Genomic DNA, 24,194 nt, shown 5'->3' on the forward strand with positions numbered 1-24,194 from the left:
TGCTCCAAGCTACACCTGTGACCCTGCTCCAAGTCCTTTTTGATCTAACACTTGACGATGTTGAGACAGGTGCTAATTATCTCATGTAAGGCCAAGTGGGCAATGGTCATGCTACATTATTGGTTGTTTTCAGCATTTTCTTCTGATGCTGCATTGTTGTAGTATATTGTATCCTTCTGAATATACATTTGTAATGCTATATAAATGTCTTAAGGGCCAACTTTGATACCTATTGCTTTGTAAATGTAATGTTACATACACTGCATTGCTGACTTCTTTATGTTTTGTATGAGCCTTACCTTTATACTTATCCGCAACTGTGAGATCACCCACCAAGGTCAGTTCCTTTGTCCCCGTCCCCTTGTAACTAATTAACCTGTAGTCTATAAAAGAGACATTTATTGTGGTGGTTAACTAAACCACGCCCACTTCTTACTCCTATACATAAGAGGTGGAAGAACAGTGCCCTTATGATGTTACAGAATATGGAGAACAAGGGAGCACAATCCCGCTTAAGACAAGGTAAGACAGTATTTCCTTCCCCCTTCATGTGTAGACTATCGCCCAGATTGTAACACATTAAGCATTACCGCTACTGCACTCATCATACAACCACCCTATGTCCCACATCATTCACGTTAGCTTTATGATTTACTTAACACAATGCTTTGGTAATTATGAAAATGTTTTTATTCTATAAAATATTTAAAAAACAGATTTAGAAAAATAAAATCAATGATAAATACTATACAACCCATACAACACACATTAAGGCTTTCTTTACCACTGCACTTCATGGCAACATAGAACCCTCTTCCACAGTTTAGGAGCAGCACAAGTCCAAAAGGTTTAGATGCACTAAAAATCTGATCCAGAAGTCGATTTGTTCCATCTAAAAACAAGTCTTTAAATCATCCCAAGGTTACTTAACCTGCATCACTTAGTGCTTTGAAAACATCTTCTTGTCGGCTTGGCTGTGGGTTTGGAACAATCTAGAAGTACGGATCAGTCGACAACTTTTATAGAATGGATGCCGCTGTGAACGTGCGATGTTCTTGTATTCTGTCCGGTACTCCTGCCACTGATGGAGCTGGCACTTTGCAATGCTGAGCGAGGATATTTTGCAGCTGTGGCTTGAGAGATTGTTTGCTTTAAAAAAATAATACAGGTATTAATTAAAACAGTGAAGAGAAAATACAGTGTGCTCTGCTTGACACAAGGAACCTCTATTTATTAATAAGACATCTGTTAGTTGGTTACAGCAACAATATATTAAACACAATCTGTCACGTGGGTGACAGGTCTTCTTCTGCCAAGTACAGGCTTTTCAATGTCGGTAGCAACCCTCCCTGCACCTGGGAGAGGCTCCACAGCTTGTATAATTAGGATGCTGTTGAGCACATTAATTACCCCACCTAGCAGGCTACACATCCCAGCCAGAGAGCTGCTCACTACCAGTCCCTGCTCCACACCAATGAGAAGTAGTGTCATGGAGCAGGGGGCTGGTGCGAGTGGGGCAGAGAACTACTCAGTATACTATTAGGCTACTGAGTGCGACCAACAGATGACATCATAGTCATCATCTTTCAACTGCATTCATCAACATGCTGAATAATGATGCTAACAATTTCTATAGAATTATTAGGCAGTGCAGTTGTTATGGGGCCACCTACATGGCAATATTGGCCAACTGCAGCAGTGTGTATGGCCAACATTAGAGGATGTATAGAGGTAGGGCTCATAATCCCATATCAGATAGCTAAAATACCAATCATACTTAAGCACATTGGAGATAGTCACATTAGGTGTAAGAGCTGAACAGGAGACACTCATTACCACACACTGCCTGTAATAATTAAACAGAAGTATGACACTTGAGCCAAATATGGTCCAAATATTGATGCCTTGAACTACTTCGACACACACATTTATCACAACTACAAATGAAGTTACCTGAGTTACTGGATGATGTTTTTCAACCACAATGGAACTCATGGGTGGTGAAACCCCCATGGAGCCAATGTTGCCGCCAGTCTTACTGATCTTCTGCGCTAGATCGGAGCGAGCTGTAACACGGGCTGTTATAGTCCTCCCAGCCTTTTGCTGACCTGATGTTAAAACTCTTGTCGTTGGCTAAAAAATAACACAAAATGTATCTACTAAACAGAGACAACATCTGATAGCAGTATAGCGAATGCTGTCTGTTTAACCTCCTTACTAGTGGACAGTTATGGATGACCGTACCGCTGCAGTCAGTGCCCGATATGGTGGAATGCCGGACCTCCAGTAAGTATTCTGTGATAATGTATGACTACGGCATTCCATCTAAAACTTACAATAAGTTGGAGTTGCTAATACTTGTGCAATATTTTAATAGCATTTCACAGGCATCTAGAACTCTGATGGAAGGATTTAGCAGCTGTTTTCTGGGTAAAGAGTTGACACATGCAGCATACAACCTTATGACTGGAATGAGATTCATATTTCCGGTCAAAGACGTATGACAGATTTCTTAGAAGGGTGCAGAATAGTGTATGTTGGAGATTATATAGGTTTAGTACATTGAGGGAAATGAATAGTATTGGAGGTGAAGGTTAAAAGTCAAAAGTATTAAGTTCATAAAATCTTAATATAACATCTGTTCTGAATGTTTTTTTAGGGCTCTGAAATTCAGGTTACCCTCCTGACAGTTGTACTGAATAGATTATTGTGTAAACAGTAACTTAATCTATGTTTGCTTACTTTATTTCCCAAGGAAGACGTCTTGCTGCAATATTTAGTATTATTTTATGAACGTGTATTTATATAGTGCCAGCAAACTCCGCAACACTTTACAATTGGGAACAAATACACTAATAACACAGGAATGGGTATTACCAAGAGATAAGAGTGACATGCTTGCAAGCTTACAATCTAGAGTATAACTATAATACATATAGTTGGATACATACAGTTAATTTCACATACTGCATGTTGGTCCAGCCAGGTAGCAATGGGAAAAATGTCTCAGTGGGGCTAGGTGTCACATAGCGATGTTGGGTTGGGAGTCAATAGGTTTTTTGAGTATAGAAGAATAGTTGCAAGCCTAGTGTGAACAGTGTAGAGGAGTGGTAATCAGGTAGCATAGTCTAGGGAGGCTAGAAAGGTGGTTTTGGAATGTGAAGAGGTGCGATTTCAGGGAACACTAAGGTTTGCAGGCTGGGGCATATTTTTAGACAAGGCAAGAGATGTATGTAGTAAGTATACGCAACCAATGTAGGTTCTGGTATAACAGAACAGCAGTAGAAGAACGCTGTGTGAGGAAAGTTAGTCTAGCAGCTGTGTTCACAATGGATTGTAGTGAGAAAAGTCTGGTTAGGAGAAGACGAGTAAGAAGACAAATGCAATAGTCAATGCAGGTGATTATCAGTGCAAGGTTTTTGTAGTGACTTGTGTGAGACACGTTCATATGTTGGGGAGGTTTCTTAGAATTTGGATACAGATTGGATTTGAGGAACAAAGTACAGTTCCGAGTCAAGGGTGACAGTTAGCCGACAAGCTTGAGGGGCTGGGTTTATTGTTGTGTTGTCATATCAATAAGAGATGACAGGTAAATTGCTTCTGTTGGCTGGTGGAGAAATGACTGTACTTAGTATGGACATGGATCATGCATGAAGATATGTGATGTGTAGGAAATATGCCACGTTTGCCTTCAAGCTTGTTAAACCTCTGATCTAATATCTTTACTTGCATTCAAGCCAATGCATTAGAATAAGTAAATGTTGTGATAATGTGATGTTTACAATGTTCTAGCACCCTTTATGCATGCAAAATAATGTGCATTACAGAGCTACAACGGGGAATTTGTTGAGGTACCACAATGTTGTCTCTCCAGATGTTATTGTATACACAGCAGTCCTTCCCTGCCTCTAAACATAACAAGCTAGAACAAGTAAATGAAGAAATTGCATAATATCCCATCACATATAACAATTTGCATCTATTGACAACAAATTCAGCAATGTGCTTCTTTATCAATAATCCCCACCCTGAGCCCGCCAATGTACAGTGGACCAGTTATCCGACAGCATTTGAAGTGTGTCAAATGTGTTATCACTCAATACACAACCAGGTGTTTATCTATTTACTGGGATGTTTCTATATAAACGTAGATGTCCCCATCACCATAAGGTCACACATCGCTCATATAAACGTAGATGTCCCCATCACCATATCAGCACTCATATAAACATAATGTCCCCATCACCATAAGGTCACACACCCCTCATATAAACAGATACCCCCATCACTATTAGGTCACACACCCCTCATATAAACGTAGATACCCCCATCACCATTAGGTCACACACCCCTCATATAAACGTAGATACCCCCATCACCATTAGGTCACACACCCCTCATATAAACGTAGATACCCCCATCACCATTAGGTTACACACCCCTCATATAAACGTAGATGCCCCCATCACCATTAGGTCACACACCCCTCATATAAACGTAGATGTCCCCATCACCATAAGGTCACACACCCATCAAACAAACCTAGATGTCCCCATCACCATAAGGTCACACACCCCTCATATAAACCTAGATGTCCCCATCACCATAAGGTCACACACCCCTCATATAAACCTAGATGTCCCCATCACCATAAGGTCACACACTGCTCATATAAACGTAGATGTCTCCATCACCATGAGGTCACACACTGCTCATATAAAAACGTAGATGTCCCCATCACCATAAGGTCACACACCGCTCATATAAACACAGATATCCCCATCACCATAAAGGTCACACACCCCTCATATATAAACGTAGATGTCCCCATCACCATAAGGTCACACACCCCCTTAATATAAACGTAGATGTCCCCATCACCATAAGGTCACACACCCCTCATATAAACGTAGATGTCCCCATCACCATAAGGTCACACACCCCCTTAATATAAACGTAGATGTCCCCATCACCATAAGGTCACACACCCCTCATATAAACGCAGATGTCCCCATCACCATGAGGTCACACACTGCTCATATAAAAACGTAGATGCCCCCATCACCATAAGGTCACACACCGCTCCACATCAGCAAAATAAAAACCCAGTTAAATAGGGAAGGCCATGAACATTTGGGGTGAGAGCTGTCCTTCAAACAGTAAACATGCCTGAGCACACATCATAATCTGCCTACATTATCATCATGGGGGAGACCAAGATAAAAGGTTTCACTTAAAAAAAAAAAAAAAAAAAAATCTAACGTGTTTTTCATTTTTTATTTTGTAGTAGAAAACAAACAAAATATGCATTGTATTAAATGGTGTAACTGTTATACATTTTTAACGTCATTTATTTTGTTTTTATATATACTTGACCAGGATTGTGCATATACAATCTCCCAATATTCTGTACTATATAAAACATATATTGCTCTACCAGGCACCAATTTCTTATTGCACAGCTTTATTCTTGACTTTATCTGTGAGAGACTGAGCTGAAGACAGATACAGTCCTACATATCTCTACAAAGATAATTCATTTATTTCATACCATTTGTGTAAAATTGCATTTAGTTTTCCTGTCTCTCTAGAGTACAGATAATGTAACTCTTTCAGATGCCGGCCTTTGCTACATATTGTCAACTCTAAATGGTTTATAGATTAGCTACAGCGCATGGATAGGACAATGGACTATTCATGTTGGGGGCATGATGACCACAATCCTCCCTGCCTGAAGGCTTGTTACTGGGCTGCACTCTGTAACCTCCTACTTGAGTACATATAACTGAATGCAGGCCTGTATCATGCTGCCCTGTGCTTAGCAATATGTAGTCATTGCATTTGGAATCAGAAACCTACTAATCCAGTCTTTAGAAATCAAATGACTGAGTACGTATTTCCTTCCATAAATGCCTAACTGGAGTACTGTAGTGATCCGTTAAATGTACAAAATATGACAGTTCATGCTAGTAATTACCAGTTTCTGAGTTGATAATATACTCGATCCTGATGTTGTAGCAGAAATAACAACTGGAGTGCTCACATCATCCTTAGATTCCGAAGCACTGGATGGGCCGAAATGCAGTTTAAACTAAAGGGAAAAATGTATAAAATAAATGGAAACAAGAACACTGTAAAATAATTTCCGTTGAGGACATCATAAACCTTTAAGAGACACTTATATAAAAAATAAAACAGTTACTGTCTTAGAACTTGTGTATATACACTTGCAAGTACTTATATGTAATACACAGTGAAAGTGTAACTCACCTCTAATAACCCTCATGGTGAATTCAAATGCCAGAGTCTATACACTTATACCCCATTCATACTGCACCAAAAACCCGGGTTTCTGCAGGGGCACGCTGAAAAACCCGGGTCTTCGTGCAGTATGAATAGTCCAACCCCAAAATCCCGGGTCTAAAATCCCGGGACTTAGACCCGGGATTTTGCGAGGGGTAATTCCCGGGTCTCACCATTCATACTGTAAAAAAAAAATTTCAATGTAAAAAAAAATGATTTTAATTAATAAAAAATACATAACAAATGTTTACTTTACTTATTTTCAGCAAGCGGTGTCTCCGATGCGTTGCCGGCTGTCAGGGGGACCTCTGGGTACTAAAATGACGTCATTTCTAATGGACTAGAAATGACGTCATTTTAGTACCCAGAGGTCCCCCTGACAGCCGGCAACGCACCGCAGACACCGCTGGCTGAAAATAAGGTAAGTAAACATTTGTTATGTATTTTTTATTAATTAAAATCATTTTTTTTTACACTTTTTTTTTTTTGTAAAACCTGGGTCGGGCAGGTGCAGTATGAACCCGCCCGACCCGGGAATCTTCTTATCTATACTGCCCTGTGCCCCGGCAATATCCCGGGTTAACAACCCGGGATATTGCCGGGGCGGCAGTATGAAAGTGGTATTACTGCAGCGGTCTTTTCACTGCACCTTGTCGCGCGGACAAGCAAAATAATATGTTGATTCAGACCTCTGTACAGGCATCGAAATTTTGTTCAAATGGCACCTTGTTTCGGCTGGACACCACCCTGGGCTATATTAATAATGAGGCATTTTACACCTTCGTGGGACATTTTTAACCTCACTTCAAGTGATGTAAGAACTAATAACGCATGTAATAAAGACAGTACCAATGTCCTTATATTCATTTGATCAATTTAAGACATAAAACAGAAATGGCTGTAGACTGAACGGTTCAGGGACATTTTATACCATTTGCATTTTCCAGTGTGTGCAAATCCACAAATGTAGCCCAAAATTGCTTTTTACATGGGTGTTTTCAAAGTCTGGGATGTGGCTGTGCACTTTTATTGCACTTAGTGGACAATAAGGTACACAAATAATCAAGTCAGCTTTTCTTGCAGTAAATGACTAACTGTGATCTGCTTACATACAACAGTGTCTGACATAATATGAGTAGATCTAATTATCTTGCATGGTAATGGAAATAACTGTACTAATACCGTATATACTCGAGTATAAGCCGACCCGAATATAAGCCGAGGAACCTAATTTTACCACAAAAAACTGGTAAAACTTATTGACTTGAGTATAAGCCTAGGGTGGGAAATGACTTGCTTCTCAGGTTCCCAAAATGTCTCCAAATGTACCAAATAATCAGCAACCATATTAGTAAGGTGTATATAGCGTGTATATATACTGTATATAGCGTTCACATGGGATAGCAGATGCCACAATTTGGAAAATATTGGAGAGGATATGTTTGTCATTAATAATTACTAGATAAACTGCTCACCCCAGGTACTGTGCCCATCTCCTACTAGGCTGTCTTTAGGACAGTACACACATCTTGCATCTCTGTCTCATTGACGAGGAGCTCTGGATGTGTCCCCCTGTGTTTACTCTCCTCTGTGCCTGGTAGCGAGGGTTTTTCTTCAGCCCTTAACTTCCGCAGTGGAACGCAAGTTTGCGTTCCAAATGCTGAACTTCCTGTAAGTGGAACGCACATGCGTTCCCCTGCGGAAGTTAAGGTCTGAGGGACCGGAGAACAGGAACTCACTCTTTTCAGCATAAAAAATGTGCTGAAAAAGTCGGCTTATACTCGAGTATATACGGTAAATTGTATATGCAGGAAATATTTCCCTCTCACTCACATTTTGCTCGGCTGGAGTGTGGACTGATGAGGGGAGATCATGTTGGGAGGAGCTCAGAGGAGCAGAGGTGGTTGGCAGCTGCTGAAATGTTACGGAGGGGCTCGAGCCGTGGTCTTCTCTCCTGGGTGGATGATCTGCTATTGGTGGATAAAATTACTATGTAACTGAGCAAACTGTGTCAATGTGAAATTTACTACATAACTGGAGAAAAATATAAATTATTGATGACAGAACAAATAACAATATAAAATACTTTACCAAAGAGCTGAAGAAACTGGTAAATAACACCTAAAATGCTAAAAAATATAATAATCTGATACTGATGTTTATTTCTAAACATAAAGTCTGAATGAGCTATATTTATAGTGGATAGGAGAATGGGTTGATAAGACATCATTCATAAACATTGTACTTGGAAACACTTATTTGATTTCCTCCAATGTGCTGTAGGTGTGTAACATCTCACTGCTACAGCAGGAAATAAATATGTATTCTATGTTACAGTGCCATCTTGTGGTCATTATGGTATTGCAGTCTCACAGTTACCTATAGAAGGTAAAGGCTTTTAAACCAGTGTTGGATGACCTATGACACCAGTGGCGGATCCAGAGGCAGGGGGGGGGGCATCGCCCCCCCTAGCAGGGGCTTGCTGCCGACAGCTGCACACTGTGCAGGTCCGTTCAGCAGTGACAGTGTGCTGCCCGGCTGCTCTGATTGTGTTTTAAACACAATCAGAGCAGCGGGACAGCACACTTTCACTGCTGAACGGACCTGCACATACTGTACAGCCGCCGGCAGCCTTAGAACACAGAAAGGGTGCGGGGCCTAAATAGACCCACTAAAATCGCCCCGGGTAGGGCAAATGTCTGGGTCCGCCCCTGTGTGACACGCCAGGTGTTGTTAAACTACAAGTCTCAGCATGCTTTGCCAATATATATCAGCTTATTGCTGGAAGGGTATGCTGGGACTTGTATTTTTACAACACCTGGAGTGTCACAGGTTAGCCAACAGTGGTTTAAACACACACATTGTCCATTAATCTGACATGAGTCTGCTAAAAGCTGATATGTGAGTGTTTGCTATGGGCTCATCCAGTCTCATGAGTTAGAGAAATATCACTGAACCCTATGCTCACGGCCTCTGCCACATCTGCTGTCCATATTAGCATATGCGTGTGGATGAGCCCTATGGTTTACAGCACATAATTACTCTTTGACCCTTGCCCTGTTTCACTGTACAGAGTGCTGCCAAAATAAACAAAATCTAAAAATGTACATTAATTGTTTCCAAAGGAATTTTTCAAAGCTAAATGGAAATATTAGATTCATTTATATGTAAAAGTGCCTGGACCATCTGATTTTTATTTAGCACTAGCAAAATGTGATTAAGTAATTGAAGACATCTGCAGGGAGAGTCACACAGCTGCTAAGGAGCTTAGCATATAACAAGGACACAGACTGATTTGCTGTAGACCTTGGCTTGTAGGACACAGTCTCTGCACATCTTCTCAGCATCATTGGGCCGGTAACCTGTGCCTGGGCAATATCATGTACAGACCTGTGCAATACGGTATGTGCTATATAATAATTATAGGTTAAGATAAATGGCAGACTCCAGACAGAATTCTAAGCACAATTCAAAGATCCAGAATGCTACAAACAATGTGACAGGGACTCCTCACTAAATATAGAGGGCCTGATTCATTAGGGATCGTAAATGCCGCTATGTGTCGTATTGTGCATAAGATGGCTCTGCACATGCCCAGAACTGGACCATACGCCAGTGAATGCAGCAACATCAAATTCCTTTTACGATAGCCTACAATTTCAGTGGTGGAACGAGGAGGGGACTGGGCGTATGCACATAGTCAATGTACAATAACGTCTGATTCACGTTTTGGACATTTCAAAGGTACGTGTATTTCTGTCGTATCACTTGCACCAGCTACAGGTCTGGTGTAAGTACCGATTACTAGTGATGATGGCTGTGTATGTATCATAGAACATGTGTTTGCAATCGGGGCCAACTGTAAAAATGCATTTTATGTACAATAGACACTAATAATATCCTAATAAATGTATTTTAAAATAACTGATTTTTTCACCCTGTGCATCTGATATGTATTGGACGTATCCTGCAGTGTGTTGTCTGTCAGAGTAGAGCGTACCTAGACATGCAGTCATACACATATCCGATCCTTGTTGAATCCAGACATGCGTATGCCCGATTTACATGCGCTTACAACAAAAAAGAGAAAAAGAAATGTAATTTCACGTCCGTTTTGCGTGCCTTAATGAATCAGGCCCAGAATGTTATGCTCAGATATTAGTAAGATAGATTTTGGAGGGGGACACTACTACTTGATATGGAGAGTAAGTCTCTCTTCTAGAAAATAATTTAAAAATAGCATTGTCGCCTCTCTTCTTCCTCAGTCTGCTCCGTGCTGGCGAAGAATGACCTTCTTGAATCATTTAACCAGGGCGGGGTCTGCCCATCCGTGTGGGACCAACCTAATGCTGTGCCTTACGTCACTGAATCCCTTACGTTAGAAAAGACATGAACACATTAACTAGTTTTGCTCATGAAACGGAATTAGAGCTGTTCGTTTATATGGCTCAGAAATATATCAGTGTATCTCATTATGCAAAGCAAATCAGAAAATAATATAGTAGTTTCTGCCATAACACAATATACAGAACATATATTAGCTGTACATTATAAATTAGTAGCATATAAGTTTATGAATTTACACACCATTGAAGCTGTCCAGTGTTTACAGAAAATCTGAATTTCCATTTAACAAGAACACATACGTGTGTGTGTGTGTGTGTGTGTGTAGAGCAGGAACTTTCCCAGCAGTTAGTGACTTTAATTAAAGAGACTCTAACTCTCTATTTTTTCTTTTGAATTTATCTAATGTAAATATTAAGGGATTAATGTATGTGTAAATTATTGTTATGGCACTTTATGGAGTTTCTTAGATTGTACTATTAAGTCTGCCTACAGAACTCGCCATTTGGTACAGTTCCATTGTTTGCTTTCCTTTCACCAGCATCTCTGTTATCCCTTCTGGGTACTTTTCTGTCAATCTTATTGAGGTGTGATAATTCTCTCACAATACAACAGATTGGGGGTGTGGCCTAATGGCAAGGTCTATGTGTGACCTCATTGGTGGTGAGGCGTGATCTCACCATGAGACATGGTCAGATTCAGATAAGAGTCTCAAAATATTACCAAGAACAGATACAACTCCCACAAGTACAGTGGCATGACATAAAACTATGTCTAGTATATACGTTCTCCTGTGATTAGCACACTTAAGTAGAAACATTTTTAGGCTAGTGTCCCTTTAAGATACCAACCATGATCCATTCGGCTTTCTCTCCCTTGAAACATAGACATTGCCTCCATATTTAATGCACAGACTCCGCGCATGAATGCTTTCTTCATGGAGCCCTCAAACTGCCCCCTCTCCGCATTAAGTCTTTGCACTTCTGTTCTTGCTTCTTCTAGGGCTCCATTCAGCTACATAGGACGACAAGAAGGGAGCTGAGTATACAGCTGTTTATATAACAGTAACGCAGCATTAAATCATAATTTATTGGAAAAAAGCTACAACGAAAATCCTAAGAATCAATTTTGCTATGGAAACATGATGTACTTTGCTGTTGTAGCTTGGAATATAGTGATTCCATCAGGTATGTCTAAAAGCACCCTGGCTAGTTATGGCTTCCCTTAGCTGCCAGGGAAGAGTGGTCACTTCAGCCAAGTAGTGCTCTGTATGGATCATGCTTTATCACATTCACTTAACAACAGTATGTAACAAACAGTGCAGAATGCTATTAATGCAGTGGTGGACTGAGCCAGAGACAGCCTTATATGACAAGTACATGTCATGATTAGCCAGGGGAACATAACGCTCTGGTAAGTGACACAAGCTTGTATTAGGTACACTGATCATTAGAGTATGACTGTGTTCTCATATATAGTAATGGTTAAACTACAGATGAAGTACCTCTGCAACCTTGGACTCGTAATCATTAGACAGCTCAACACACACTTCTTCAGCTCTGGCTCGGCACGCCTGCTCCACTTTATCCTTCCAGTTTGATTCAATTGCCGAGTGCCACGTTCTCCACATATTCTTCATTAACACCTTTCTGTAATATCTATCGGCCAAACTGCACGCATAATCCTAGAGGATAAATATTACAAGTTTAACTAGTAGTTACACCATTTTTAAAATAAAAAAAAATATATATACGAGTTTCTGCCACGTTCTATTAAAATAGAACATAAGTCTCAATTTTAGGAATATTCTACTCTTATGCAACACATCCAAATTGATAAGATAGAGGAAAGCAGTAGCTGCAGCTGCACTGGGGAGTATAAGATGCATAGGGGAATATTCAAACACTGACTATGCTAATATTAGATTCCTATTCCATTATAGAATCAATGTTATATTTAAAAAATGCTGTCATACAATTTAGCCTGTAAATAATGATCTAGAAACAGAGAAGAACTCATATATTAATCACAATTTATCTACAACACTATATTTTAATCATTCTATTATAAATCCACGCTATCAAACCATAAATAGGTCACCAGCTGAAAACGTAGCTCTGTTTGTGTAAGAATGAATAACATGTCCTGGTCTTTACCTCTTGTCTGGCTTCTATTTGCTGAAGTCGCCAGTGGGTGAATGTTCGCATTAGCTCGATCTTTTCTTTTTGCTTCTCTAGTGCATGGGTCAGGTTAGAAATCACCTGGGGGGAGAACATCATATTCAGGCTGTCACAGGCTCTATTAAAACACAATGGCCTGATGCATTAAGGAAGCCAAAAAAAGGAGCAACTTTGCACCTTGACAAAACCATGTTGCATTGGAGGGAAGGTAAACGTAGAATGTGGGAACAGAATTATAGTTGGGGTAGGACATGTCCATGATCAACTTTACATTTCAGTGTAAAAATAAAGCTATCAAGTATTTGTGTGCTACATAAATAAACAGCCAGTATTTACCTTATGTGCAATATAATAAACGAATATGCACCCCTTGCATGGTTTTATCCAGGAGAAAACCTACTCCTTTTTTTGCCTTACTTTCCTTAATGAATCAGGCCCAATGTCTAAGTTTGCCAAACAAGTGGTTCAAGTGTTTTATGAAAGACATTCAAATGGACCTAATGATGAAGCTGTATGAACTGCACAAAATGTGTGTATTATAGACACACAGACATACGTACATATACAGATAAATATACTTTGCATGCTACAAGTAAAGCCAACATATAACATGGGGTGTTTTGCATTTAGCTTCGTAATTTTTTGTTTTTACCAGTCTGGGAGTCAGATACTGCAACATGTTTGGAGAGGTGCTATATAAACTTAAACAGCTCCTGTCATGTACAGTGGAAGCAGACATTTTGTAGCCTTAGCCAATAACCATGTAATAAGCTAATAACTATTAAAGACAAAAAAGAGGATTTATGTACTTACGTTAAATCCGTTTCTCTGATTCCGTCTGGGGGACACTGCTTACCATGGGTTGTGGAGGGGAGCTTGGGAGTTGGCACCTAACTAGTTAATTTAGTACTGCTGGCAAACCCCTCCCCTCTACAAACCCCCTGCCTCTTCCTGTCCAGTTAGTTTTAACAAGCCCAAGATAAAAAAGGGCAGTCACACAAGAACACACAGAAGAAAACAGAAGGGAGGGATCGCAGTGTCCCCCAGACGGAATCAGAGAAACGGATTTAACGTAAGTACATAAATCCTCTTTTCTCCTTCATCCGATCTGGGGGACACTGCTTACCATGGGGACGTTCTAAAGCAGCCCCCTAAGGGTGGGACTACTCTGAAAGCCCTGCTCGTAAAGCACTATGAGCAAAATTTGCATCCGCAGAGGCAAATATATTAAACTGGTAAAATTTGGTAAAGGTGTGGACAGAGGACCAGGTGGCTGCCCTGCAAAGCTGGTCCGCAGAAGCTCCATTCCTTGCTGCCCACGAGGCCCCCACCGATCTGGTGGAATGGGCCGTAAGTCTCTCCAGCACAGCACGGTTAGCATTAATATAAGCTTACCTGATGGTAGACGTAATCCATCTGGCGATGGATTGTTTTGAGGCTGGCCAGCCTCTCTTATTAGCGTCATAAAGAACAAACAGTGAGTCAGTTCGTCTAATCTGGGAAGTTCTTTTAACATAAATACGGAGAGCTCTAACCACATCCAACTTTTTCATCGATTGCTGATCCGTATGAGAAGTGGATGAGAAAACCGGAACAATTATTTCCTGGTTTTGATGAAAAGCCGAAACTACCTTTGGCACAAAGGAAGGAAGGGTTCTTAACACCGCTCTGTCCTCGTGGAACATCAAATAAGGTTCCCGACAGGACAGGGCTCCTAATTCAGAAACTCTGCGAGCAGAGGCAATAGCCAGAAGAAAAAGGACCTTCCAGGTCAAACACTTCAAATCCGCCCTGTTCAAAGGCTCGAAGGGGGGTCCCTTGAGCATGTCCAGAACCAGATTGAGATCCCATGGAGCTGTAGGAGGAACATAAGGAGGCTGTATATGGAGAACTCCTTGGAAAAAAGTCCTAATGTCTGGTAAGTCAGCCAACTTCGTATGGAAAAATATCGAAAGGGCTGAAACCTGAACCTTTAAGGAGCCTAATCTAAGGCCTGCTTCTAAGCCATGCTGAAGGAAAGCTAACAAGCGAGGGAGGCGAAAGGAGGACGAGTGGTATGTCCTACTTTCACACCATCTAATATATGCCTTCCAAATCCGGTGATAGATGCGAGATGACACTGGTTTCCTAGCTCGCATCAACGTTTGAATTACACTGGAAGAAAACCCTCTAGCCCTCCAAAGGCTGGCTTCAACAGCCATGCCGTTAAATTGAGCTGATGTAAATTCTGGTGATGGAATGGACCTTGAAGAAGAAGGTCGTGACGATACGGAAGGTGGAATCCCGGACCTTTCGCCATAGATATTAATTCTGCGAACCACACACGCCGTGGCCAGAAGGGGGCTACCAGAATTACTGGTAGGGAACCCTGTCGAACTCGTCTGAGGACACGAGGAAGCATGGGGATCGGAGGAAACAAATATCCCATCCTGAATTCCCATGACATCGTCAGGACGTCCACTGCCGCCGCTAGGGGATCTCTTACCCTTGCGCAGAACCTGTGGACCTTTTTGTTGTGTCTGGAAGCCATGAGGTCTATGTCTGGAAGACCCCACCTGTGAACCAGAGATTGGAAGACTTCCGGGTGAAGTGACCACTCCCCCGGCATCATCTGGTTTCGACTTAGATAGTCCGCCTCCCAGTTTTCTATTCCTGGAATGAAAACTGCTGATATTGCCGGAACATATAGCTCTGCCCAAACCAATATTTGGGCTGCGATATCCATCGCCGCTGCGCTCCTGGTTCCTCCTTGTCTGTTGACATATGCCACGGCCGTGGCATTGTCGGACTGGATACGGACTGGGTGGCCCTGAAGAAGGGATTGTGCTCCCTGAAGGGCTAGAAGAATGGCCTTCAATTCCAATACATTTATTGGGAGAGCCGACTCCTGAACCGACCAACATCCCTGGAGCCGGAGGTGCAGGACCACCGCTCCCCAACCATTGAGACTGGCGTCCGTCGTGGCTATGATCCACGACCAAGGTGCGAAGGATCTGCCCACATTCAAGTGATCCTGGCACATCCACCACTGAAGAGATGTTCTCGCCCTCTTGGATAGAGAAATCTTTTGAAGATCTAGGCGTAGGTGTGAACCTGACCACTTCGACAATAGGTCCCACTGGAAACATCGAGAATGAGCTCGACCGAAGGGAATGGTCTCGAAGGAGGCCACCATCTTTCCCAGTAGCCTCATGCACAAGAGCACTGAGGGTCTGGGAGAAGACAGAACCTGGGAGGTTACCTTCTGAATAGAGGATCTTCTCTACTGGGAGAAATATCCTTTGTTTGCTGGTGTCCATGATGAGTCCCAGGAACACCATGCGCTGACACGGAACCAACTGGGATTTCCTTAAATTTATCGGCCATCCGTGGCCCACGAGAACCGCTTGGGTGAGGGATAGGTGATAGCTTAGGCAACTCTCTGAGGAAGCCTTGATTAGCAGGTCGTCCAAATAAGGAACGACCTGAACACCCTGCAGGTGAAGACATGCTGCCATCACTGACATAATCTTTGTGAAGACCCTTGGCGCTGTTGATAAGCCAAAGGGGAGGGCCCGAAACTGATAGTGAACTGATCCCACCGAAAATCTGAGAAGGGACTGATGGTGGATCCAAATGGGAATATGGAGATACGCGTCCTTTATATCTATGGACGCTATGAACTGATCTTTCTCTAGGCCGTTTATCACTGACCTTAGAGATTCCATCCGAAACTTGTCCACCCTTAAGTGAACATTGAGACCCTTTAGATTTAAAATAGGGCGAAAGGAGCCGTCCGGCTTCGGGACTAGGAATAGGTTGGAATAAAACCCTGTTCCTATCTGGCAATCTGGAACTTTGGCGATGACCCTCTGAGCTAGAAGAGAAGCTACACAATCCTGAATAGCCTGTCTTTTTACTGGATTTCGGGAAAGAGGGGCCTGGAAGTAACGGCGTGGAGCCGGGCCTGAAAGGTCTATTTTGTACCCCTCTGAAATAATTCCCCGAATCCAAGGATCTTGGGAAGACGCTGCCCACTGTTCGTAAAACAGAGACAGACGTCCCCCCACAGGCACCCCCTGCAATACAGGGTGGTCGTCAGGACGCAGGCTTCTCCTGAGATTTAGGGGCCTGGCGTTTGGATGCAAACGAGGACCTCCCTCTGGTAGAGGAGCCTCTGGAATTGGATTGCCTGCCTCTAAAGGGCTGTCCCCTATGGGGAGAGGCCCCACGAAAGGGCTGACGAAAGGAGCTACCCCTCGGGGCGCGGCTCCTGCTAGCATAGACTGGCAAGGACGTGCTCTTGCCCCCCGTGGCCTGGGAAATAAGGGTATCTAATTCCGGGCCGAACAAACCTGCAGCCGAGAAGGGGATAATTTCAACGGACCTTTTCGATTCCACATCACCTTCCCAGGAATTCAACCAAAGCGTCCTTCTGGCTGAAATGGAGGCCGCCTGAATGGAAGAGGAGACTGCTGCTGAGTTCTGGGCTGCTTCATAAATATATCCCGAAGCCTCCTTTAGGTGTAAGGCTAGGGGAAGAAATTCAGAGTCCTGTAAGGCCTCAGCTAGCTGGTCTGCCCATGCCTCCATGGCTCTAGCCACCCAGGCCGAGGCAAATGTGGGTCTAAAGGCAGAACCCGCAGCCGCAAATATGGATTTGAGCTGTGATTCAACCTTGCGGTCATTGGCGTCCGGCAGGGACGCTGAACCCGGGGCTGGGAGTAAAGTATGTTTTGCTAAGCGAGCAATGGGAATGTCCACCTTGGGAATACTTTCCCAGCGAGCCACTTCTTCTTCCTGTAAGGGATACAGGGAAGAGAACCTCTTGGGGATAGAAAATCTTTTATCGGGATGTTTCCATGCCCCTTCAGCGATATCTCTCAGTTCCGCAGAGGGAGGAAAACGGCTGGCCTTCCTCTTGGCCTTGTTAAAGAGACTTCTGTCTCTGGGGGTTACATCTTCCGGTTCCGGGAGATCCAACGCCTGTCTTACCGCTAAAACCAAATCGTTTACAAATTGGCCCTTAGACACTTCTCCCTGCTCAGAGGAATGACCTTGGTCAGTGTCCGAATAAATTTCCCCTTCTTCTTCAGACTCCTCCTCAGAATCTGAGAGGGTCAATAGGGGATTAACATATCTAGGCCTCTTTCTTTTAGCAGGTGGGGTACTAGAGGGGTCAAGTAGCTGGTTGAGCTTATTCAGCCCTCTGATAAAAGCTGTGGACCATGCCGGTTCTGTAGCAACCAGGGCTGGGTCAGTCTGTAATGAGGATGGTCCCGGCAAACTCAAAGCACTAGAACCTGAGGAAGCCGGGGGGTCTGACTGTAAACTTGCATTACTAGCCACAGAAGTTGCCACAGTAGTCAGCAACTGGTTAGACTGAAAGACCATTTGAGCTAAAGAACTAACCGACTGCGTAAGGGAGGTAACCCAGGCCGGTTCCACCGACGGTGGGACTGAAACCTGCGGTATCTGTGCAGTGGAAGCCTCTGCTTCGCATGTCGTGCAGAGCGCCAACGGGTCCCTCTGAGCACTAGGTAATTTAACATTACATTTTGAACATGTGAAATATTTTGGCATAGGGCCCTTTCCCTTATCTGTCATATTTATAAAGGAAGGCACACCAAGCACACAGAGTAATAAAAAAATCTAGCTGAATATACAGATAGATAGTTATTATATATATAGAAAGAGAGTAGAATAAGCAATGAAAAACAGAGCAATACCAAGTAAACAACTGATATAGCCTCCTACTAGCCTTTGATATTTATGGTGTTTACTATTTCAAGTACAACTTTTAGAATATAATAGTAAACCTGCTAGCCCAGTATAACCACATCAGAAATGTGTGTAAATAAAGGTGATACTTAGCCAAAGGCCACCCTGGGGAGCAGATCTGACAGCAGTCTGTGCTTTCTCCTCAGCTCTGTTCCTTTTCCCGTGCTTGTGCTGGCGCCAAAAGACCTAGGAAGGACCATCTCTCTCTCTGAAGGAAGGGGGGAACTCTATGTATTAGCTCCCCCTTCCTGTAGTTCTTTTTCTCATGTCTTCTTCTTTCTTCTAAAAAGAACTATCATAATAGTGGCAGAGTGGTGGAGACCTCTAGGACAGAGGTCTCCGCAGCGGAAGGTATCCGACGCCCCCCTCCTATGACTGAGGGGGGAATCTTGGTTTAGCCCCTTCTCCTCGGCGCTTCTGCCGAAATCCAAGATGGCCGCTGTCATCTTCATTACCCGATAACCAGCGCTCTATGCCTGTAATGGCAGCGCCGGTTATCGGGGAGGCTATGGGAGTGCAGCGGTCCATGAGACCACTTGTCACTCCCTTCAATCAGGCACCTTGTCTTCAGCCCCTGTCAGTGAGAACCGCTGGCTCTCAGCTGACAGGGGAATGCCTGCGCTGCCAAGCTGTGAGTGTGTTCTCTATATTAGAACACACTCCAGCGCTGCCACCTAAAAAAGTAAAAAGTAAAGGAAAAAAATAAATTTTTTAAACATTAAACTAAGCAGTAAAAAATAAGGCTGCCCAACTCCAGGGCACCTAAAAAAAACTGGACAGGAAGAGGCAGGGGGTTTGTAGAGGGGAGGGGTTTGCCAGCAGTACTAAATTAACTAGTTAGGTGCCAACTCCCAAGCTCCCCTCCACAACCCATGGTAAGCAGTGTCCCCCAGACCGGATGAAGGAGAAACATGTTTTATTCCAAAGCAAAAAGCAGCGTCCATTTATGTATATCTGTCTGTTTAAAAGAAACAGATGTGCCCGTTTATGTTGAGTCAGTTGAAGATGTTCAGTGATAGAAGACACAGTGGAGTCAAAGGAAGGTGTCACACTGGAGCTTTAAACGCTACCACTTACAGCTTTAGCCTAATGTCTTATTTTTTTTTTTAAAAAAAAATATTTATTTTGAACCTTTTTTTTTTTTTTTTATTAGCAAAGTCCGTAATCAGCATTATGATCATTAGCACAGAACCTGCCCTTCAGCATCCACACTAGATACAGCTTCTGACAGGGGTATACGTGTCCAGCATGTGTGTGAATATACCTCTACAGTACTTGTCCTACAGTACTTGTTCCTCTCTAAACGTAGTGTCAGATGCTTCCAACTCTACATAAGGACGCATGCTATTGTTTGTGGGCATCCGCAGTGCAAAATAATGTGTTTTATGCTAGTCAATTGGGCGTACACCCAACTTAGCATCAGTCCCTAGACCTCTCGAAGTAGAAAGAAGATTTGAATCGCTGAAGTGGAAGGGAAGAGCTCTTCCAGTTACATAAAATGAGCGCTTAATTGCCGTCATTTCTCCTCATTTCAACCTGTCATCACAATAGCACTTACTTCAGTACGAGAGCCGCTTCATACAAGTAATTTGTTTATGGACACAATTCTAAATTATGTGCCAGTTTCCCCTCCTTCTATGATAGAATGCAGTGACAGGAGCCTACTTTGGGCAGGTATCAAATATTCAGAAGAGCATGTTCCTCACATCTCTTAACCATGTAAACAAACAACCTCAAGCTGCTTAAGTTCATATTACTTCTCTGCCAGTGATTACTCAGCAGAGGTGCATATAAAAGAGAGAGAGGACTTGTGTGCACAAGAGTCTCTTAAGCTTTGTCACCTCCGTTTTAACAAGTTAACAGAAGAGAGATGGATACTCATATACAGATCTATAATCTTTACATATAAATGCAGTAAGTGGACACAAAGTACATAAAAGAACAAGATTAGGCCAAAGTAGTCATCTTTACCAGTGTCCCTGCTGCATCATCCTCTCTTATAACGCATTCATGAAAACTATATTAGTGCCTCTTCATAGAAAATAATACACTCCATGTGAGTATCTGTACCTCCTCCAATTTATCTGTCAGAAGATGAAACTAAAGAGAGACAGACTAAAGAAAAGATGCCCATAAAACTCATCACATCAGGCTGAAATCATGACATTGCAAAATGTTATCCACTTTATTTCCTCATTTCATGATGCCTTGAAGAACTAAAGGCAGAATGGAAATTCTATTGTCACAAATGCATCAATTGTAATGTTACATATATTGCCGACATCAAGAATATAATCATTTTAATATGATTTGCACATCCTAGAAATAATAATTGTAGACATCTCCAACTAGTCATCTCTTCTACAGCCTTAATTGTTCTCTCTATATTAAATGTATATAGATTTAGTTTTTTTGGTAACCGAATCCCTAATTAAGTGAGAGTTTTAGGTGTTTGCTTCAAGCTCAGTCGGACTGCAGAGCTTAGCAATGTAACATAGCTATCGTCGTTCATTATTGATAGTGAATACTGATACTGCACCATGAATGTTGATTTTTTAAGAAAATCTTTAGTAAGGCTTGTCTTGGGCTAGAAATATATAATAAAAGATCATCGGCAAACAGTAATTTTAATTTTGCAAAATTTTGCCAAGTTTGTAGGATCTTTAGCAAAGGATCAAGACCTATATTAACCTTGCTGTGTTTCTTTAGTCATAATGACCAGGGATCCACGTCCCATTCATTAATAGTGAGGCGACTGGATTACAGTGTATATATATTTTCTTTCTTTTCCAACAATAGTTCTAATTTTATATTTTTTGCAGTAGACAAAAAAATAAAAAATTAGGAGGAACAGGGGGAGTGTGTATAAAGGGAGGGGGTGGTGTGGTACACGCATATCAAAACAGACATCATAAAGCAGAGAAACAAGACAACCTTGGCAGACAATACTTCTACACCCAAGAACAAGGGTCCAGGGCTTCACTGTGAGAAGGATCCTTGCAGGGCCTGGGAGTCACGTGTGACAGGGTGAGTGGAGGAGTATTCAAGCCAGGCAAACCACTTCATATGTGGAGGAGAGGCAGAGGACAAGTATGGACCCTCCATGGTTTCCATTTCATAACTCAACTGGACTTTAGAGATGACCTTACAGAGGGGGAGATGGCATTCTCCATGCCTGGGCAATCATTGCCCTGGTAGTGATGAACATATAACCTGTAACGTAGTGGTCTACTGAGGAGATCTGAGGTGGAAAAAGATGTAGGAGAGCAACATCCGGGGTTGATGGGATCAATGAAATCAATGAAAACACTTCGGACCTATAGAGGGTGGACCTGGGGGCATTCCCAAAATATATGAAAGATGTCGCCTGTCGTCCCACAGTTACACCAGCAGTGCTTGGTATGAGCACGCCAAATTTTGTGCAATTTGGCTGGATTTATGTACAGCCTATAAATCAGTTTAAACATTATCTCCGTGTGGTTCAGGCAGGACATGGGTGGTCCGGAAGATCTCATCCCATTGGGATGCGTCCAACACTTGTCCGATATCCTTCTCCCAGAGAAGCTGGGAGGGGGTCTTCAGGGGCTCACATTCCGCCGTGAGGTACGTATACCAGAAGAAGATGGCAGCTCTATTGGGCCCTGTCGTCAATTTGGCTAAGAGAAGGGGGGAGGGCGTGGCAAGGGTTGGTGGGGACGCTAATAGAGAAGAGCGGTGTATATACATTGTTATAATTGGTGAAAAGGTACGGCCCTTAAATCATATCCATGAAGAAGAATCCAATAAACTTAATCAAAAGCTTTCTCGGATCTAGGTTTCTAGTCCTCTGGGAAGCAGGTTTACGTACGGATAAGGCAGTTCTTACCTCTCTTACAGGATGTCTACTGTGGGTGAATCCAAGCTGATGAGAAGTAGTTCTGGCAAAATATATTGGCGCTTATCACACGTTAGTCAAAATCTAAACATTGTGGTTTAACAAAGTTATCTCCTATAGGAAATAAACTCTGGGTATTCCTTGGGTTTTAAAGTAAATGTTGTATGGGCTTCATTAAAGTCAAGGGAAAGGCATTTGATCTTTATGTAATTGTTAGAATTGAGTAGTTATAAAGTTATAAAGACGTTGGGTTTAAAACATGTATAATATTCCTTACTAAAGCCATCATGTCCAGGAGATTTATCATTGTAGAAAGTGGCAGTCACCAAGCTAACTAAAGTTTAATTTATATCCGTATTCAAAATACTTCTGTACATAAGTTAACATTGATAATTTCACCTCATCCAGCAGTAGTTGTGTAAGTCAAGTTTATTAGTGGTATTCATATTTTTCCTTCCATAATATTTGAACATTTCTCTCACTGGTTGCTTGATCTTTAATAACCAAAATATGTTGTTTATGCCTTTGTATTACAGTCATATTTGCAAGGATATTTCCAGCCTTATTGCACAACACATAAAATCTATTCTTAGTATAATCCACTTTGATTTAGGCATTCGGTAGAAGGAAGATTTCTAAAAGCTGCCTTTCTTGCAAATTAATCTCTTATGAACTTCTGCATCATTCTATTTTACTAAATAATCTCTTTTATTTTTAGCTTGATAGGCTATGATATGGCCCCGTAAAACAGCTTCTGAGGTTTCCCAAAACAAAACTGGGTCAACTCAGTGCTCCACATTATCATCCACAAATCTTGACCATATTCACGAAAGCTCTGACTCAGAAATGAAGGGAACTGCCAAATATATATGTGAAGAATTAGGTAAATGTGACCCCATTGAGATGGATACATGACCATGGACAGAGATAATAATGCTACCTATGTACAAGAGTTGTACTCTGGGAAACATCTGGCAAATTGTCACGTTGAGAAAGGTTTATAAACCTGTGAGTGGAATGTATATTATTTATCCATCGCATTATGGAGCCGACAAAACACTGTGGTTTTTAAAGAAGGGAATATCTTCCCAGTGAGATCCAGAGATAGCAGGGAAGAAACATGTTCCCTTGCTAAAAGAATATGTGACAGCTTTTCAAAGTATCTGTGAATAGGTGTATTAGGAGCATATATATTAAACAATGTGAATTTGTCAACTCTGATAAGTACATCTACTGAAATATATCTTCTGGATCTAGAAGAGATTAAAGGACACAATAATAATAGAATGTAATCTTCTACTGAAGAGTATAGCTGCTCCTCACTTTTAATAAGATATGGAGCAGAGTTACACTCTTTTATCCAGGAGTTCCATAAAGACATTCTGAATCATACTCCAATGAGTTTACTGTAGAAAGTCTATGCCTGGGGAAACCATTTTTAGACAAGTAGACACCTTATTTCAACTGAATTAAAGCCACCTACATTTCGTGACAGAATTTATATAAGTGGATATGATATCTGTGTTCAATGTTAACTAACACTTTTGATGGCATAATGCAGAAAAACAAACTGTCTTGATGTTGGTGATCATCCTGCCCCAGCCTGCAGGACGGACCCCCACTAATAACATATTGGCTATTGCAAATGATAACCACATTGGGGATCATTCTCAAAAACAACAAAAAAGATATAAAACACATTCACATATGTTTCAAACACAATGAATATGAAT

The 24,194-nt window shown here is 41.9% G+C and overlaps 1 protein-coding gene across 1 annotated transcript in view; it reads right to left on the bottom strand.

Moving 5' to 3' along the window:
- Positions 1 to 667: 667 nt before the first annotated feature.
- POC5 (POC5 centriolar protein) overlaps positions 668 to 24,194 on the bottom strand; it is a 51,674-nt gene continuing 28,147 nt past the window's right edge. The window contains exons 7-13 of the mRNA XM_075182011.1: positions 12,804 to 12,908; positions 12,152 to 12,331; positions 11,499 to 11,661; positions 8,137 to 8,273; positions 5,978 to 6,091; positions 1,954 to 2,133; positions 668 to 1,149 (exon numbers count right to left, since the gene is read on the bottom strand). Of these exons, the coding sequence (XP_075038112.1) occupies positions 1,006 to 1,149; positions 1,954 to 2,133; positions 5,978 to 6,091; positions 8,137 to 8,273; positions 11,499 to 11,661; positions 12,152 to 12,331; positions 12,804 to 12,908 (1,023 nt within the window). The 3' untranslated portion in view covers positions 668 to 1,005. The remainder of the gene's footprint in view (positions 1,150 to 1,953; positions 2,134 to 5,977; positions 6,092 to 8,136; positions 8,274 to 11,498; positions 11,662 to 12,151; positions 12,332 to 12,803; positions 12,909 to 24,194) is intronic.

Source organism: Mixophyes fleayi, chromosome 1, assembly GCF_038048845.1.
Source record: "Mixophyes fleayi isolate aMixFle1 chromosome 1, aMixFle1.hap1, whole genome shotgun sequence".
In the NCBI taxonomy this organism is placed as follows: Eukaryota; Metazoa; Chordata; class Amphibia; order Anura; family Limnodynastidae; genus Mixophyes; species Mixophyes fleayi.